Here is a 20548-nt window from a genome sequence, read left to right as displayed (position 1 = left end):
GGAGTGAGTGGGGGGTGGGGTGTCGGGGAAGCAGCAGGGCAGGGGGTGGGGCAAGGATGGTTTGGTTTGTGCCATTAGACTGTTGGCAACACTACTTGGCAGTCTAGTGCCAACACAGCCTGTGTTGCCAGGGCCATGGGTTGAGGGCAGGGAGGAGGAGAAGTCAGTGAGTTTGATTGCCCTCTGCCTTACAGCTCATGGAGACAGCTGGCCAAAGTGCAAGTGAAACCCTAACAAATTGGAAGGTAGCATTTCACCGTTCTTTGGCCCAGGCAGATGGGATACCCATGTATGGGCAGTGGAGACTCAGGCTTCCTGTGCTCTGTGCTGCTGTGGAGCACGATCTCCCCTTCCCCATCCCCATCCCTGCTCTGGGGCCTGAGTGACTTCACCCTGAGTATCTGCTTGAGGGGAAGAGGTAAGAATAATGTAGGGGGATCAGACTTTCAATTAGACTTGTATGGAAATACAGCTTGGGGCCGTGGGAAGCAGGGCAGTGGGGGTTTCATCTCGTGGCCTTAGGGCCTTCTGTCCTGCTAAGGCCTCTTTACAGGGCTCTGGTGGAGTAAAGGGGCTGGAAACATCCTCCAAGGGGACTCTCCCACTGCCATAGATCTGCCTTGTCCCAGGCTCTAGCATAAGAGGCACCTTTGGGGCAGGCCAGGGATGAGAAGGAGGCATGGGCAGAACACACAGTGCTCCAGATATTGTCTGCTTCTTGGGGAAGCAGAGCTAAGCTGGAGCAGCCTCAGGGCTGCTCTAATGTATGCTGGAGGATATGCTGACCTGCAGATAGGCCCAAGTAGGAGGAATGCAAAGAAGGCATAAGGCACCCTTTGTTTCCCACAGTTCATGCACTCAGGCCTCTCAGTTGTGCCTGGAGCCTGAACAAACCCTAAGACCTCACTCAGGACTCCAGAGTTTTGCATGGCCTCCTGTCAGAGTGAAACCACCGCTCTGCCCTTGTGCGTAGGGACTCAGTTTCCACGAATCCCGGTCCAGGCTACTAAACCCGAGCTGAGGTTGTGGTGTCCTTACAAAAGATCCCGTCCTAGTCCCCTGTGGTTCATATCCTGATTCCCCACAATAACGATTCAGTAATAAGTTACTGGCTTGCCTGCCACTTGCCTGCCGTGACCTCAGTCATGATGCATTTCCAGTCCCCTCAAAATGCAGCACTGTCATTGCGTCTAGCTAGAGATAAACCTGGACTATAAAGCCTAGATACTGAATATGCTCAGATCCAGGGTCTGGGGCTGGACACATTGCTAATTTTGACAGGGCCAGCCTGAAGGCCTCTATTTAGAGGTATGGATGGGGACTACATGGGGCAAGAATTTAAATGGGGGAGCCTACATTAGTGCACCAGGGTTTGACCTCTAAAGCTGGAGCCAGGGCACAGCTTCCTGCATTTAGGAAGGCTTGGGGCAAAGGCAGGAATGGCTTGGCTGGTGGACTGAATGCTGCTTGGGTAGCTGCTAGATTTGGTAGACAACAGTTGCAAGCCTTGCCGGAAAGATGGTGGGTGGTGGTGGAGTTGGAGAAGTTGGGCAGAAGCAGAAGGCCCCTCTCCTGACTGGTTCAGTGGAATCCAGTGCACTACCCCAGTTTCAGACCCTCTACGGGTGGTCACTCAAAGCTGGGACAATCCAGCCACCTGGACATCACATCATCCTAGGCACAGGTGCAAGCTCCAGGCTGGCATGGCACACTCAGCATGTGTGACTACATGGAAAAGTCCAGCATGTGAAAAATGATTATTTCTGGGTATATCATTTGGATGATGATGGCTGCGAGAACCATCTGCTTCTCTGGCCATCACCTCTGCCTGTCTCTCATTCTCCTCTCTGGTGTGTTAGATAAGCAGGAGGGACACGGCAGGTTAGAGATGGAGTTGGGGTAGGGTGGAGCTAACAATGAGAAAAGGAGGCTGGCCTCTGAAAGTTTTGAACAATCCGTTGGCTCCTGCTGTGGAATGCAGCTTTACAAACACAAACAGACTTTATTTTACTTCCTGTTCTCTGATCCTGTTTTGAAACGTGCATGTCTGATGTTCCCAGGCTGAGCTAGGCAGCCCCTCTCTGCACAGGAGTCTTTCTTCCCATTGAAAGAGAGAGTTTACTTAAGGCTCAGAGGAGACATGGGGGAGGATGGTTTGGCCTGTGGGTGGGATTATTTTCTTGTGCCTTTTTTGTGTTTCTTCAGATTATAATTGTTCAGTAACTTTATATCTCAGTCACTTGGATTCAGCACAAAGGAGGACTTACAATGTTCGAGCCAAAGCCTCTCTTGCTGCGTCAGGTGCCATTCCACTTCGACTCTCTGGGAAGGATTGCGGAGCTGATCCAGGGAGAAAGAGGAGTTTGCCCTGATTAACCTTGTTCAGAGACTTACCTGGTAACACTTGGACAGATGGCTCCGGAATCACCAGCTTCTTAGTATGAGCAAAGATCATAGGAGATGGGGATCCAGCCAGCAAGGGCTGAGCTGATGTCTGAGTTGTCCTGTTCCCAAAGCAGTATCTGGCTGGCTGGTGCCTTTAAATGTTCCTTGCCATGGAGACACTAAGGGAATCTGTTCTACATTTGACATTTCAGATGTCCACCTACAGGCGGGCAACGCTGGATGAGGAAGATCTGGTAGACTCGATCGGGGAAGGAGAGATTTACTCTAATGGAATCCAGGTAGGCAATCCAGTCCATGAGACTCCACTTTACAAGCAATGTGACTGTAAGGTCATTCCAGACACAGCCCTCTCTCCCCCAGTGATTGTCCTGCCACCCTGCCATGAGCAAGGGGATGTGTATGGCCCTTGCGCCTTGCTGATAGGAAGGAACTCTCTCCTCCAGTGATGCAGGAGGTCAGAATGGGCCCACTGTGCCCTCCTCTGCTCCCCTCTGCCTTGTGACCCCAGAAGTCCCATTCATCCCACCCTCAGGAGTAGGGGCTTCTCTCTCTAGGCTGCTTCCTGACTGTGCATGCACTTGGCCTGCTCTCCCAGGGCTGCAGCACAACTAGGGAAAAGTGTCTGCCTGTTTACACTTGGCTGAGGCCAGAGCCTGGCCTTCTGCTATGCAGAGACCTGGCCAGGTGGATTAGAGCTCTGCACCTGAGACAGCCCAGGCTGGAGACATGCTTGGGACTCACTGAATCTGAGCCCAGGCAAAGTCTGACCGAGCAACACTTTCAACAGACAGTTTTTCTTTTGGGATTTGCCCTGGCAAATATTCTCTCAAACTCTCCATTGTCCCAGGTCTGTGTCTGACAGCAGTCGGGAGCCTTAGGGCTTGTCTGCACTACCCACCAGATCTGCAGGCAGTGATCGATCCAGCGGGGGTCAATTTATCGTGCCTAGTATAGACACGATAAATCGACTGCTAAGCACCCTCCCATCGAGTCCACCAGAGCAAGGAGCACAAGTGGAATTGATGGGAGAGTGTTAGCTGTTGACTTACCACAGTGAAGACACCACTGTAAGTAGATCTGCTTACGTCAACTTCAGCTGTGCTATTCACGTAGCTGAAGCTGAGTATCTTAGATCGACCCCGCGCAGTAATGTAGACAAGCCCTTAGACACAGTGACTTCAACACACACACTTGGGGGCGAACTCCAGCCTTGGTGTGACTCCACCAACGTCTGTGGTGTTACAAATAGGACTGCTCTGCCGGGCACCCTAGGGAGAGGCTGTGAGGAGAGCAAGCCAGAGGGGTGGTGATGTGAGAATTCCTAGAAGCCCTTATTGGTTTGCCCCCTCTGTGCACAATGCGCACCTCCTAGGGCCGAAGCTTTGACCTGACAGGTGCCTGGTGCAGCCCAGCTGATGCGCAGTAAGGTTCAGAGCAGAGCCTAGTCCATAATAAGATGAGCAGCAGAGTGTGTGTTTTGTGTCTGCTTGCTCTCCTGCGCTGTCCCACCTACCTTCACTTAACGCCACACCATTGGCCGGGTCCCCAGCCAATGGAAGGACTGGATTAGCCTCAAAGTAAACCCTGTTTCATCCTGCCTGATCACTGTCTACAGGCACCAAGGCAGGAAGGAGTTTTCTGATGCTGGAGGGCTCTCCAACCGCACAGAAAAAGGCAGAATAATATCCAGTGACTGAAAGTAGAAGCCAGCAAAGTTCACACTGAAATCAGATATAATTTTTTAACAGTGAAGGTAATTAACTATCAGCATAACTTGCCAAGGGATGTGGTGAGTCCTCCGTTACTTGGAGGCTTTGACTCATGATTGGATGATGTTATTACAGAGATACTTTATCCAACCACCAATCACACTGCAACACAGGAATCACTGGGTGAAATTCTACTGCCTGGGTTCTGCAGGAGGTCAGACTAGATGATCATGTCAGTCCCTTCTGGCGTGAAAAGTTATGAAAATAAGGCATTAATGTTAATGACCTGATAAAGGTCTAAAGGATCTTTCCTAAGAAGGAAAAAGTCATAGAATATCAGAGTTGGAAGAGACCTTAGGAGATCATCTAGTCCAGCCCCTGTTCAAAGCAGGACTAATCCCCAGACAGATTTTTACCCCAGTTCCCTAAATGGCCCCTCACGGACTGAACTCAAAATCCTGGGTTTAGCAGGCCAATGCTCAAACCAGTGAGCTATCCTTCCCCCCTCGAAGTAGCACAGGCTCACCACCATCCCTGGGTGGGCTCGAACCACTATCCTTTCGATTAACAGCTGAATGTGCTGACCCATTGCACCACAGAGAGACATAAAATGGATTTTAGGAGCTGTCCATGTTTTTTCCTGAATTCATAGAACATCAGGGTTGGAAGGGACTCAGAAGCTCATCTAGTCCAACCCCCTGCTCAAAGCAGGACCAATCCCCAGACAGATTTTTGCCCCAGATCCCTAAATGGCCCCCTCAAGTCCTGTGTTTGTGAGTGAACCCAGTACGGTCTCCTTTTTAGCTTGCACTATGATGCTGTCCTCGCTGACTTTCCTGATCCCTTGAAATAAACTGAGTCAGCAACTGCACACCAAGGTCTTAAACTGGCAAGCAAACCGCTCTCACGTCTGCCCTGTGTTTCCCAGGCTGGGCCCGATGTGATCTTGCTGAACTCCACCACTTTATACACCACCCCTCTTCACTCCAAGCCCTGAATCTCCTTCAGACAAAGGAATAGTCAACAGACACTACAGGTCTGAGCTGGGCTGTGAGTATGACACTTACAGAGCCCTGGCTGATGCCAGGAGCTAGTGGAGCATTTCTGAGTCCAGTAGAGTCTGGGTGCTGCAGGAAGTGCTGCTGGTGATTCAGTGTGCAGGGCTCTGCATCAGTCCTAAACTGATGCTGCAGCAGGTGCAAGGGTGCTGTGATGCTGGAGGACCAATTCTGACCATGGTCGTCCTTGCAGGTGTCAGCCCTATCTGTCAAAGGGACTTATAACTCCCACCACTGTAGTATCAGAGCACCTCCCAGTCTTGAAGGTGTTTATCCTCACACACCCCTGTGAGGTAGGGCAGCACAGAGACTTGCACAAGATGCCCCGTGCCTCAGTGGGTCACAACTGAGGATGCCAGATTCAGGACAAACTGCTGAGAAATAGGGCAGATACACCCCGAGATTGGTGGTGGTTCTTCCATAAGATATACCAAATCAGCAACAAAAGTAAACTTCTGTTTCATCACACTGGCTAACAAGAAATCATAAAAGGAGTTTCCTTAGGCATTCCAGTTCTTATATCACCTCCACTGGATTTAAGGGTGAGTGGTTTTTTACAAACAGTCTCATCAAATAAAAGATTCTCCCGATCCCAAAGGACCAGCCACACACCCAGGTTAATATATAACTTAGATCTTACCCAAAAATGATGTTGATGCCAATCCTTTAGTATCTAAAATCTAAAGGTTTATTCATTAGAAAGGTGAGGGTTAAAACTGGTTAAAGGAATCAAATACATACAATAAATGCAAAGTTCTTTGGTTTGGACTTGTAGCAGTGATGGAATAAACTGTTGGCTTAAGTCAAGTCTCTGTCTGCTTCCAAATCATTGGAAGGTCCTCAGTCCATTCGTTAGAATGCTCCAATTAGTATAAGTTCATAGAAAAGAGGCAAAATGGAAGGGTTTCCATTGCCTTTTATATGTTCTGCCATGTGACAGGAACCCACTGTTTCAAACAAAGCCCTCAGCACAGCTAGTGGAAAATTACAGGTGACAAGATAGTGTTTGGAGTCACATGGGCAAGTCACATGTCCACACATGAAGGTGTGGACACAGTAGAAGCCATTACCTATACCTCAAACAGCATCTTTGCAGGACAGTCCATTCAGTGGAGATGGGCCTCTCCCATGGTCCATTGTCCATTAAGTGTTTCTTGATGAGCCACTTAATTTGAATAGTCCCTCCAAGATGTGCTGGCTAACTACCTTGTGAGCGTTACCCCAGGAGCAAACATTTGAAATCCAAGTATAGAGCCAATATTCATAACTTCAAATACCAAAAATGATATATGCATACCGATAGCATAATTATAACCAGCCAATCATAACTTTTTCATAGATGTTTGACATGCCACATTTTGTACAAGATTTGTTGCAAATATATAACAGTAGTTGCAACAATGGTCTATATGGTCAGACTTAATCAGATAATGTCACAAAGAAAATCTAGGTCTGAGCAGGAACTAAACTAGCACCCAAACCATTGGGTTGTCCTTCCTCTTAGTGCCCCAGGCAAATTCTACCTGCAGCTGTTTCATTCAGCCAGCCTCGGGTTTCCTCGATAGAGTCAGCTGGACACAGGATTATTCTTCATTCAAAATTGATGTGTTGGAGTGGTGCATGCTGTTAAACAGCTGGAAGGCACTGGCTCTGGGAGCGTGTTTTAGCCTGTCAAGAATGGAGGATATCATCAGTGAAGAGATCATTTTTTAAAAAGGCACTTGGAGAAACAGACCTATCCGTCTTTAGGAGTGCTGCACTGGGCTGGGCCTATTGCTAAGGAGTTGCATGCTGCTTAGAAAAATGTTGCATGTATAAGTGTGTGAAGATTCTGGTGCACAGAGGAGGCATGTGTTTCCAGAGTGAGTGCAGCAACACTCAGAACCACCCACTGTCTGATTTAACGATACACAGGTAGGAATAAAATTAATATGTTAAGGTTCTGATTTCCTTGCAGCCACATGCACAAGCTACGCCAGGATGCCTCTAGTCATTCTCTCCAGCTAGTGAGATTCCCTCAGAATTTGGATCAGAACCACTTACCAAGGGGCTGGAGCCAACATTTCACAGGGACCAACTAATTCAGAGCCACTGTGGCAATCAAGCCTGAAAAAGACTATGCTGGTTTTGTGTGAAGTTAAGAATCACTGCCTCCAAGGGTGTAAAATAGCATCTCTAAGTTAAGATTGAGGCTCAGAGGTTGTGACTCTCTCTCCAGTCTCCATTCTGATGTGTGCAGATGCTAGGCAGGATGTTCTGTCAGTTCCAGGAGTTCAACATGGTATGGAAAAATTGCTCTACCTCCGCACAGTAAATCATCTTAAACTGTATTATGCCTTACAAAGCCTGGGTGTGGCAGCGTTGCTGTATCTAAGCATCCATAAAGTCTGTCTTTAGGAGATATCTGAAGGCAGATCTGCTAGAAACAGCTTGATTCAAATCTATGCAGAAGGTTGACATTAACTGCAGCATAAACATTATGTTGTGCACATACTGGTTTGATCACCTCTTCTGGGCCTCTTACCTGTGAAGTAACTCAATTCAGTTGGCACACAATGGCGGCAGAGACTACAGCGCATTTTCATGTATTAATAACTTCCAGTTAAAAGGGTTGTAGCTCCTAGCACTGTGAAAATACAGCACTAATTAGTGACAATCAGGAGCAACTGACATGCAGTGTGAGAGACCTGCACAGCTGCACTCTGTGTAAGTCCTGCAGATAGCCAGATGCTCCAAACCCTTCTGTAATGCTTTAAGCAATATAATAATATTCCAAGAAGTATAATAGTAAATCTTTCTCCGATTCAGAATCGATGTGGCCAGGTTATAATGCCTGGGGACAAGTACTTGTGACTTTTAAAAATCACCCATCCTGTCAAAGGAGATAGTGGAAGAAAAATGGAATACTAATACGAGGAACGTGCTAGTAGTACAAGGAAAAGGAATTCCTTAGCCTCTGTGGGGGCATTTATACTGCAATTAAACACCTGTGGCTGGCCTGGGCCAGCTGACTTGTGCATGCGGAGCTCAGGCTACAGGGCTGTAAAACTGTCATACGTAAGGGGCAAGTCAAAACTGTGATTGAGCCAGTTCCTCTGCAGTTCTCCATGCTGTGTTAGCAAACCCGTGAGGTTGCCTCACAGGATGTAGTCCGCTAGGACTGAGCTCTGTCATTTCCCTGCCTTGCGTAGGACAGTGACTTCAGACCCAGCCTGCGGGTTGGGAAGCATAGTCTGTAACCCATTGCTGCTCTCACAAATGCAGCGTGTTGTCGCTTAGTCTAGTGCTAAAGCAAGGGTCCCATTGGTCAGGAGTCAGTTGGCCATAACTGGAGCAAACACAACTTGGCAATAAACCTCCCTTCTAAAAACCATCAACAGCCTTGTTGCTCTGAGTTCAACATAGACTGGGTCAGTTCGAAGGAAATGTCATTCTCCTCTTCTCACCTGCCTGCTCCCCTCCCTCAGTTTATATCGAGGCCTTGTCTTTTCTCCAGAGGGCCTGGAGAGTCTGTCTCAGACTCATTGAGTGGTCAACAGACTTGATTCAGAGAGACAAGCCCAAGGAGAACCATGTGTTCGGGCGGCCTGCCATCTGCAGGGCTGTAATACGTGAGTCTGATTCTGGTGGTTGGACTGGGTGTAAGGTGGCTGAGGGGTGATATGCAGGAGGTCAGACTAGATGATCTGGTAGTTCCTTCTGGCCTTAAACACTGTAGACTCAGCCTTCCCTTCCCCAGGGGAAGCTCCTTTGCTTCCAGCTTGGCTGCAGTCCTCAGGTCTTACAAACACTGCTCCTTCAAAGACCAGAGGAGACAGGTCATCTCTGTGTCAGAGCAGCTGCTGCCTCACCTCTATTTCCTGTTGCCTCTGGATGATTGGAAAAAGGCAAATATAGTGCTCATATTTAAAAAGGGGAAGTAAGAGAACTTGGGGAACTACGGACCAGTCAGCTTCACTTCAGTCCCTGGCAAAATCATGGTGCAGATCCTCAAAGAATCCATATTGAAGCACTTGGAGGAGAGGAACATGATCAGGAACAGTCAGCATGGATTCACCAAGGACAAGTCATGCCTAACTAAACCTGATTGCCTTCTATGAGGAGATAACTGGCTCTGTGGATGACAGGAAAGCAGTGGATGTGTTATTCCTTGACTTTAGCAAAGCTTTTGATACGGTCTCCCACAGTATTCTTGCCAGCAAGTTAAAAAAGTATGGGCTGGATGAATGGACTATAAGGTGGATAGAAAGCTGGCTAGATCATCGGGCTCAGCGGGTAGTGATCAACGGCTCCATGTCTAGCTGGCAGCTGGTATCAAGTGGAGTGCCCCAGGGGTCGGTCCTGGGGCCAGTTTTGTTCAACATCTTTATTAATGGGATTAATTGCACCCTCAGCAAGTTCGCAGATGACACTAAACTGGGGGGAGAGGTAGATATGTGGGAGGGTAGGGATAGGATCCTGAGCGACCTAGACAAATTGGAGGATTGGGCCAAAATAAATCGGATGAGGTTCAACAAGGACAAGTGCAGAGTCCTGCACTTAGGAAGGAAGAATCCCATGCACTGCTACAGGCTGGGGACCGACTGGCTAAGCGGCAATTCTGCAGAAAAGGACCTGGGGATTACAGTGGACAAAAAGCTGGATATGAGTCAGCAGTGTGCCCTTGTTGTCAAGAAGCCAATGGCATATTGGGCTGTATTGGTAGGAGCATTGCCATCAGATCGAGGGAAGTGATTATTCCCCTCATTCAGCTGAGGCACAGAGAGACTAAGGGCATGTCTACACCAAAAGAAAAGGTATGTTATTAACTCAGATTAGCCAGCTCAGCTTAAAATAGCAGTGAAGATGCAGCATCTCATCATGCATCTGACGAAGTGGGTATTCACCCATGAAAGCTTATGCTCCAATCCGTCTGTTAGTCTATAAAGTGCCACAGGACTCTTTGTCCCTTTTTACAGATCCAGACTAGCACGGCTGCCCCTCTGATGCTTTTAATTTGTGTTAGCAGCTCAAGTTAAAATCTATAGGGCAGCCTGAGATCGAACTCCAGCTGCCAAGTTACTGTGTCTTCACTGCTATTTTAACCCCAGTTAGCTAATCTGAGGGTACCTCTACATTACCTGCCGGATCGGCGGGTAGTAGATGCGATAAATCGATCCCTGATCGCTCTGCTGTCGACTCCTGTACTCCACCATGGTGAGAGGCAGAAGCAGAGTCGACAGGGGAGCGGTGGTAGTCGACCCTGCGCCATGAGGACGCGAGATAAATTGACCTAAAATACATCGACTTCAGCTACGCTGTTCTCGTAGCTGAAGTGTATCTTAGGTTGATATCCCCCCTGCCCCACCCCAGTGTAGACCAGACCTGAGTTAAGAGGTCACCTTTGCATGCAGTGTAGACATGCCCTAAATGATTTAGCCAAGGTGACACAGGAAGCCTGTGACAAAACAGGGAGCTAAACCTGGGCTCCCTATGGCCAGCACTCTAATCGCTGGATTATCCTTCCCCTCTGGGATAGGTGGTACTGTCAAGAAAACCAACACAGGGATTTAAAAAAAAAATCTGTTCCACAGTTAAGCTTGGTGGGTCAGCACCTCAGCTGGCATATGTTAGCATAGCTGTAGTGATCCGTATGGCACTATCCCCATACCCACCAGCAGAGCTCAGTCCCAAGCAGGCTACATGGAAATAGTTTGCATTGCTGTGAAATCAAGACCCTGGATTTACTCACTCTGGATATTTTTTGCAAACGTGTTAAGTAGCAGGAATTGAACCCATGTCTTGAATGCCAGGGCACTAGATCAACCTTCCCCCTAAGCAAGGGGTGACAACAGAAGAAGTAATACAGGAAACAATACTGCCTGGGAACACTGGTGCCCTAATAGGTCTCCTCCATCTCTGGGCTCCAGGATTTTTTATTCAGTGCTGCAGCACAATAATACCCCGTCCCTATATTCTTATGTGGCCCACATTAGGATAAAGCCTTCCATTGCATTGAAGTAAAGGGATTTGCCCAATCAATTACTCATGAACCAGCAGGGAGCTTTGCAAAGCCATCCTGTGCATCCTATTCTCCAGTCTTTCCTTTATCTGACTTCCAGTCAAATGGAAATGTTTAGGTAACAGCATGGAGGTAACAAAATACACAAGTTCATCCATCTCTGGCTTGGAGCACCTATTGGGCAAGGGAGCTGGGCCTGAATTTTCCAAGTGCCAGTAAAGCTCCTGGAAACTCCTCCTCACCCGGCTAATGAAAACTACCCAAACACGTCTGACTGGGAACAGGTGATGATGGCTCTAGACTTGCCAAGGTCTGAAATATTCCAATTTCCAGTGTTCTGGGTGCATTTCCTCTGATTGTGCCTCCCTTCCTGTTAGGATTTCTGGTTAGTGCAGAGTTCTTTCCAGTTCACAAGCTTTACATGGGCTCTTCCCCCTCCTTCTATCAACCTTCCCCAAACAATCTGGAGCTTTGCTGACCTGCGAGTGACTTGTTTATAGCAACCTCTGTACAGCACTGTCTTCATGTAACACAGCTCCTGTTGCATGAGAAATAAGTGACGAGTTTTCAGACCATTTAAAATAAACTACCCCAGTTACCTTCCATCACTGGCATGTCTGCTGGGAGGGCTGGCAGGGGAGGATATGAACAGTGTCGCTTAAAATACAAGTCTATAGAAACAGAAAAATGTGATGAGGCGATGTTTTTCTTCGTAGCCCCAGTTCAAGGGATATTGACCTAGTGGGAAGGTGCAGACATTCCTGTCATCAGTATGGGAGAGTAATTGGACTGATTCTTCCTTTTCCCTCCCTAGGTAAATTTCCGTGGCTCTGGGAACAGCAGGAGTTGCTGGACAGAACGCACTCACATTGAGAAGCGTCTCCTGGTCCTGATCGTGGTTCTGGCACTCGGCCTCTTGGCCTGTGTCTTAGCCCTGGGATTCCAGTACAGAGATAGTAAGTCCTTCATTTGCATGGGATCTATGTATGGTAGCTGTAAAGGATGACTGTGTGGAGAGCACTGATGGCAGCTGCTATGGAAGTAAGCCGGGGTAACAGCATAGCCCCTCGTGGGCAGGTCAGATCACATAATCCATTGCAACAATCAGCATCCTTGCTATAAGACTCAGAGGCCTCCAGTTTGAAATGGGAATGAAGGCTAAACCACCTTCCTCTGCAGCAAGGGCCTTTCTGGGGCAGGGCTGAGAGAGGCTGACAAATGTGGTTGGAAGAAGGATTCCATTCTCTTCTAGGGCATGAGGCAACTCTTTGACCAGCACTGCATTCCTCTGGGTGGGGCAGAGGGAAGTAAAGGCTGCTTTGCATACCTAGCACAAGATGTGTAAAGAACTTGTGAACTCCTCCCCCCCACCCCATCTGAATTTAAAGGGCAACATTTCTCTGCCTCTATAGTCAGCCAGATTGTCCCTGGCACTGGTAGGAAGTGGCACCATGGTAAAATAGGAGTGACTTTAAGCCCTGTCATCCTGCATTGCTTGCCCCTGCAGTGAGCTGCTGTAGGATAGTTTGGGAGCCCAGACACCCTTTTTTTAAGGGATCTGAGACCTTAACTAAGGGAGGGAGGAAATGAGACTCACTTGCCAAGAAAAATAGCCAAAAGGTCCAGTTGTACATGTGCCCAGATACCAAAGTGTCTTGTCCCTTGGGTTTGTCTCAGACTCTGCCCCACCTTGATGCTGAAGCCTTCCCAGCGAACTCTGTTTTCAACCCAAGGCACCAGACCAAACTGTTTGGATGCCTCCAGAGTGGCTTGTGGTCTGATGTTCTGCCCCTTCCCTTTCAGGGCCATCCAAGTTGTGTCTGACGGAAGCCTGCATCTCCGTGACCAGCTCCATCCTGAGCTCTCTGGACCGGTCAGTGAGCCCCTGCGAGGATTTCTTCAAATATGCCTGTGGTGGGTGGATGAAGGGAAACCCCATGCCCGATGGCCGTTCACGCTGGGGCACCTTCAACAACCTCTGGGAGCACAACCAGGCTATCATGAAGCACCTTCTAGGTAAGTGTCTTCTTATGTACCACCCATGAGGCAAGGTGGCCATTCACTAGCAGGAGAGGAAAAGCAGCAGGAATCCAGGGACTGGGGAGATGCCCCTCAGCTGATCCTTCCTTGTGACTCTGGGGTGCTGACTTGCCATCTCCATGAACCTGTATAAGCTGGTCACAGTAAAGATCCTACTCCATCTGAGAGAGGTGAAGGTTACAACATTGCCTAAGAGAACTATAGTATCTGGGCAGTGCTCTCTGATGCTGCAAGATGGGCCAGAAACCAAGCAAGCGCTACCAGACAGTCTTTTTCTGTGGGGACCTCTTGCAAGTGCATGTTCTGCAGCTGGGTGGGACCTGCCCTGCAGCATCATTTCCCAGTGCTAACTTCGCCAGAAGCAAACCCTGCCTTGCATTCAAATGGCTCGTGGATCTTTCACTTCCAAAAAATGAAGGGTCCAGGGTGACATGGGGGGCCAGGGGAGGATGATTGCAATGCTATCTGTCAGTTGACAAGAGGATAGTGGCTTGGGTGTTTGCTCCTGCTCGGTTTCCACAATAATTAAGGACATGATTTGGTCACGGATTCCATGACTTTAACAGTTGTCCGTGAGTTCTTCAGGCTCAGCCCCAGGCAGTGGGGCTCAGGGAAGGAGCACCACCTTCACCTCCTGACTCACCTCAGCAGGCCGTCCAGCCTGTAGGTCAGTCAGTGTCAACACCTCCGCGCCCAGCGGAGATTTTTGGTTGCTGTGATCATACCCTGATTCTGTACATTTTTACCATGGCTGATCAGTGAATTTTGCCTAATTTTACCATGACAAAATCTTATCCATAACATTAATAAAAGTAGCCCCTATCCAAAGAACTAGGTGCCCTGACATGTAACAAAATTAAAATTAACCAGCAGTATACTGTCTTCCCCCTGAAACTGAGACCTGAGAGCTGGATCTTTTAGAAAATACACAGCTTCCCCCCTGTCCCCTCCCCACAGATCTAACCCCACCCAGCACAGAAGCTTGCAACATGTCCCAGGGTTGCTGGAGGCATAGCCATAGTATAGATGAACTCCTCAGCATTCCTTGAAGATCCAAATATCCAAGCTATTCCAGAGCTGAAGGACCCATCACTAAGAAAGCTCAACTCCCAGCCCTCACTCCTTTAAAGTAGGTGGATCTGGCATGAGTGGCTTTGCACGCTGCAGCTCTGAGGATATGGTGTGATGAGAGAGATGCCTCTACTGAGTAGAAAGGTCCTGTCTGCTGTGGACCTGGGTGAATGAGACAAGTTGCCCAAAAAGAAAGATGGGAGTGTCTCTGGGGGACTAAGAGTCTTGTGCTGGTGGAAGAAACTCTGAAGCAGTGGGGGTGCCGAACTGCAGGGGAGCATCGTCCACCCCCCTGATGGGAGTGTCGAAGAGCAAGAGGCTATGGAGGATCCCATAAAACATGACGCCTCTTGTGAGCAGCTCTCTATAATTCTCCCAGGGCTTTGTCCTCTGATTTAAGCCTTGGAACATGGGCACCTCCCTGCCTGCACACTAAGGGAGCGCTTGCCACATGCTGTGTTCCGGCAGCCTCCAGAGGGTTTAGCCTCTCTCTCTTGCTAGCTCCAGCCAAGGCAGGATATGATCCAACAGCTCAGAGGTGGCGTCTGTGGGCTCAGCCAGGAAACCAGATCTTTCTAGTATTTATTTTTCTTTATGCCCCCAGAATTTTTGACTTTTATGTTCATCGCTTTGTCTGGGACCGAGGAGAGTTTGCAGAGTGAATTTGAGGTCCCACCCCCTCACTGTGGAGAGAGCCTCTTTGTTTCATTAACCAAGGTGGGAGACAAATGTGGAACTGCCAAGTTGTTTTGAGGGGCATAACAATCCAGGCCAGGATCTTCTGTCCTTGCTTCCAGACACTCCTGGCTAAGGAAGCTCCTTGGTATCTGGCCGGGACGGAGCTCCTTGTCTCTTACTTGAAGCAGTGTTGAAATTCAGTGGCCCAGTAGGAAGCCCACTCTCCGTTAGTCTGAGTTCCTGTTATTGGATACTCTAGGACTCCTCTCTGGATTCCAGGCCTAGCTTGTGCTCTCACACAGACACAACAGTCCAGCGTTCGATGGGTTTGCTCCAGCTGACTGGCCACAAACCCATTTTCATGTGGGCACATAGGTGAGGTATGAGGCCGCAGTTCTGAGATACAGCTGTGGTTCTGACCCACTTCAAGTGCCACATTCAGCTCTGGGCAGACACAGCCTCAGTTTTGCTGGGGTAGCTGAGAAGATAGCAATGGCTGCAGGGCCCTCATGGCTGAGACACTTGCTCCTGGGACATCTAAGAAAATCACTACCTCTGGACTTTCCCTCTCTCAGTCATTATTTGCAAACCCTGATACCAAACCCTATTGGAAGGGCCTGCTTTGCCTATTGAGTTAGTCTGAGACAGAACCTGCCCCTAGCACAGGCTCGTCAAGTACCTTGGATTGAACTTCCTGCATATAAAACTAGAGTCTCTTCAGGCTAACGCCCAGTGCTCACTATGGCTGTTGCTTGTGCTGATGCAGGTTCAGAGGGGAGACTGCTTGTGTCTCCCCTGTACAGGATTTGGGGGTAGGTCATGTGGCTATGGGGCTGCCCTACTTGTGTCACTATTTCAATACCCGATGCAGCTTTCTTTGTAGGATCATAGAACTACAGGGCACAAATCTACCCTGGCCATCTCTTTTCTCTGGCCGCCTGCACTTTCCTTTGGCTTGCTCCAGCACATCTCCTGCAGAGATGGAGCTGTCTGTGTCAGGAGTAGGGGTTCTCCTCCTGTCCTACAGCCCTTTTTACAACAGCCTCACTGTCCACAGAGGTGGTCTGGAGAATGGAGGAAAATTGCTGCCAGGTTTACGGCTGGTGAAAGGGCCCCTTTTAGATGTCTCAGCAGACTGAGAAGGATAACTCTGCCTTCCTCCAGGGACCTCCAGCCTAGCATGGATCCTGCACACCTGGTCGCAAGGTCCACATTATAGTAGAGGAACTTTTATCACTTGCAGCAGCAAACCCAGAAGCGGTCTTGCTCAAATGCTCTCTCTTCCTGCTCTAAAACTCCTTGCAAGCTTCCCCAGAGAGACTCGCTAGCCAGCCTGACCAAGAGCAGAATTTTGACCCCAGTAATAAAGTGAGTAGTGGAGAGGAAAGGGTAACTCATGCTTCCCTGTAGCCCTCATTCCTCTGGAACAGAGTGGGCTTGCAGCATCCCCCTCCTTCTATGATGAAATCTTCTTGCCCAAAGATAGGGATAACTTGCAGTGAGAGAAATGCAGAGAGGAAGGTTAGATGGGGACAGGGAATGTTATAATGAGCAACTAAACTAGCACAAAATCTCAGCAGTGAATTGTACAAGCTTAGGCTAGCCAGCCCCGTGAATTAATAGGTGGGTTAATGCAGTAGCTCTTAATCTTTCCAGGCTATTGTACCTCCTTCAGGAGTCTGATTTGTCTTGCATACCCCAAGTTTCACCCCACTTGAAAACTACTTGCTTACAAAATCAGACATAAAATACAAAAGTGTCACAGCACATGATTCCTGACAAATTGCTGACTTTCACATTTTTACCATATAATTATCAAATAAATCAACTGAAATATAAATATTGTACCTATATTTCAGTGTATAGTACATAGAGTGATATAAACAAGTAATTATCTGTATGACATTTTAGTTTTTCCTGACTTCCCTAGTGCTTTTTACGTATCCTGTTGTAAAACTAGGCAAATATCTAGCTGAGCTGATGTACCCCCTGGAAGACCTCTGTGTACTGCAGGGATACGCGTACCCCTGGTTGAGAACCACCGGGGTAATGACTGCAAACCGCAGTGAGTCTATGCAAGAAACACGTGTCCCTGCTGAGAGGGTACAACTGACTTGAGGAGAGAAGAGGTTCATCTCTGTTGCCCCCTGGTGGCAGCAAGCTGGCATCTCTTCCACAGGGTGGACCCCATTCTAGGCTCCCGTCATAGAATCATAGGACTGAAAGCGACATTGAGAGGTCATCTAGTCCAGTCCCCCGCACTCCAGGCAGGACTGAGTATTATCTAGACCATCCCTGACAGGTTTTTGTCTAACCTGCTCTTAAAAATCTCCAATGATGGAGATTTCATAACCTCCATAAGCAATTTATTCCAGTGCTTAACCACCCTGACAGTTAAGAAGTTTTTCCTAATGTCTAAGCAATCATGAAGTTACATTTGCAGCAAGGCCCTATTGGGGCTGGAGGGTGGGGGATATGGAGTGCTGGCTGTTGGTGGCATGTATCCACATAGTGTGGCTCTACCTGGCATGAACCTGGGCTGGCGCAAAAGTCCCACCAGCAGAGAAAGCCAAGCCTTTGTGACTGCCCACGATTGTGTTGTTGATTTCTAATCTGAACAACTCCTCCTTGCCATGTGCAGCTTTCTGAGCCAAGGCATTGTGCTAAGAGTAGGGCTGCCAAGGAAAAACAGGGAAGTGACTTTGAACCAGACAAGAGAGAGCTACCTGCAGCTGGGTGCTGATGGCTCCCATGGGCTTTATCATAAATCCATGCTAATCGCTGCGTGCTCTCAGCGTGTGAAAGAAGTGGGGAAATTGCATCTGTACAGCTGCAGCCCTCAGGGCAGTGTTTGTGCAGACTTTGAGCAAACAAATGGGTCCTTATCAGTGCTATTGACTCAAAGAACCGGGCTGGTTCTGAGGTTAATTATCTGTAGGAGGATAGTGAGGAAGTCTTTGCTTCATTGGAGGGGTGTGGTACAGAGTTGTGTTCCTCTAGTCTCTGAGCCATTGTAGACTGCAGGGTACGTTTTGCACTTAGTGTCGGGGTCACAGTGGATATGCCACATACCAAGTGGACTGAAAAGGGTTCTAGCATCCAGCAGAGCAGTTCTGCATAAGATTGTTTTTTTAATGTAAAGGGACCTGAGATATTAAAAACTTGAAGGCAGGTTCCAGTTGCCCCATCTGGGGTTTGTATAATCACTGCAGATCTCTAATCTAAAACAAAATCCAGTTATACCACAGAGCAAAACATTAGTTATAACATTTCAGGGTGGTTGCGGCCATCGGCGAAATCCGACCTGTTAATGTTAAATTAAACCGGCAGTGCTAATAACAAACATATGTGCTGGAGACAAGACTCCCATTGCTGCCCTAGACCTACATGGTGTCCATGGCTTCTGGGGTCTTGGCAAGAAATGCCCCCCAAATCACAAACTGTTATGTCTGGCACCATTGAAGTGGCTTGTGAGTAAATTTTAGGTAGCAGTGAAACCAATTCAGAACAGGCAGCAGGAAGTCAGAGCTAGCTTGGGAACCTGTTTGTCAGTCTTCTGTAACTGGGATTAGCCACTAAGGAATTTATCCCAGGTGAGGCTACTGGCCTTTTTTGGTGCCTATAAGGGACATGTGCTACACAGTTCAAAAGAGCACCTCAAAGTTTAGTTAGGTTGCAGAAGGCAACTCCTTCCTAAAGATGGAAGGTATGAGCATATGGTTACCCCACTCCCACAAAGTTCCAGTAATCCACAGAATTTTATTCTGTTTGATTTTATTCTATTTGTTGTATCCATACATACAAGCCCACTCATTCCATGACTGTTACAGGCTGTAGGTGAGTTCTTCTCTGCTGGAAAGAGCCCTAAGAATATATAGAATGTAGCCACAATTTATCTTAGATGGGATGCATTTATTAAATACATTTACATAATCAAGCTTCCACCCAGCCTGGGGTCCAGATCGATCTCTGTTATTTACCAGGGCCTTTGGCTCCCTGTTTGGAACATTTTGTATCACATAGAGCCATCTAGTGACTGAATCATATATTGCAAGCAAACATAGCCTTAACGTGGTGAGGCTTCTGTTGTTTATTATTATTTATTACTTGTATTGCTCTACAGCCTCCTTGTTCTCACTATCTTTATTTTCTAGATTAGTTCTTAAACTGAATGCTTCCCTTATTTACAACACATAAAATCTCCTCTTTGCCTGAAAGGAGGGATGGGGGGCATTTAAATCATTCGCATTCTCCCTTGTTCATATCCTTTTTGATACATTTTCTACCCCACCCCTAACTGTCCTCATTGCTGATTGTCTGTCCTACTATAGGAAGGGTGGATGTGAGGCAATTTCTAAAGGGATTTGAAGCTAAACGGACTCTGGGTTACACCAGCCTTTCTTGGGGGGGTGCCTGCAGTGTGGCCAGTGGAGTTATTTTCATAGATTTCAGGCCAGAGAATTCCACTCAGTTGCCCCTGTAATGAGCCCAATAATTTGTGCTTGACTAAAGCATCTCCCAGAATGGATCCAGTCTTGATTTGCAGATTTAAATTGGAGAATCCACCATTCTCCTTGGGAGTTGGATCTAGTGGTTAATCACCTTTCCAGTTAAATGTGTGTGCCTTATTTCTTATTTGAATACATCTGGATTTAATTTACATTCATTTGTTCTTGTTCTGCCTTTCTGTGCTAGATTAAAAAGCCCTTTAGTTGCTGGTATGAACAGCTTCACAAGAAGAAAACACCAAGTCACTTCTTTCTGATAAGCTAAACAGATGGAGCGTCTTCCATCTCTCCCTGTAAAGCGTTGTATCCAACTTTCTAATCATTTTTGTGGTTCTGCTCTATATCCTCTCCTAATTTTTCAATATTCTTTTTAAAACATAGACATCAGAACTGGATGCAGCATTCAATTATTGGTCTCACTAATGCTGAACAGAGAGGTAAAATTACCTCCCAGCTCTGACTCATTGCATTGTTGACACATCCAAGGATTCCATTAGTGCTTTTTGCCACAGCATTGCAGTAGGAGCTCACGTTCTGTTGTTTGTAAAGGTCATAGTGGACAGTATCACTACTTTGCAGGCTGCAGTCCTGCATTCAGTAGGTCTTGCCTGTGGGTTCCCCCCACCCCGCCCCAGATGTAGGCTTTAGGTTGACAGAGTGATGGAGTTCTAGGGGAGGGAATCTTAACAGATTGTAGAAGCTAGAAACAGAAAACATCTATTGGGCAATGCCATTCATCCAGTCCAGAAAGACCAGTGCAAAATTGTTCCCTGTAGTGTTCTAGCTCTTTGTCCATTTAATTTAAAAATCTTTTATAGTTGACAGGTTAGGTTATTCAAAGGATGTTTCCTGGTGGATTTCAATTGGTTATAAAGCTGCCCAGACTATAGGCCTAAATCTCAAAGAAAGTGTGTGCATGTCCCTTTGACTAGTGGATGGCTGCTCAGAACAGACCTACGCTTTTATGGCTTCCTTTTTCAGGGCTGTCCTAATTATCTTGCTCTGGCCTGAGGGAGAGTTTATTATCTGTCTTTCAAGGAGCTGCTTGCAAACATGTGGATCTTATTATGCAAATAA

At 47.7% G+C, this 20548-nt stretch overlaps 1 protein-coding gene across 5 annotated transcripts in view; it reads left to right on the top strand.

The window, feature by feature from the left end:
- Positions 1-20548, top strand: part of ECE1 (endothelin converting enzyme 1) — a 131780-nt gene that overhangs the window by 59202 nt on the left and 52030 nt on the right. For 2 of the 5 annotated variants that reach the window (XM_030537452.1, XM_030537453.1), the window contains exons 2-4: positions 2598-2684; positions 11989-12130; positions 12978-13190. In XM_030537452.1, the coding sequence (XP_030393312.1) occupies positions 2598-2684; positions 11989-12130; positions 12978-13190 (442 nt within the window). Of the gene's footprint in view, positions 1-2039; positions 2685-11988; positions 12131-12977; positions 13191-20548 lie in introns of those variants that run through there. The other 3 variants (XM_030537454.1, XM_030537455.1, XM_030537451.1) reach the window with 2 other exon arrangements.

This window comes from Gopherus evgoodei, chromosome 18 (assembly GCF_007399415.2).
Source record: "Gopherus evgoodei ecotype Sinaloan lineage chromosome 18, rGopEvg1_v1.p, whole genome shotgun sequence".
NCBI lineage: Eukaryota > Metazoa > Chordata > Testudines > Testudinidae > Gopherus > Gopherus evgoodei.
Note: the sequence above shows the minus strand (reverse complement) of the source record. Positions and strands in the feature narration are given on the sequence as shown.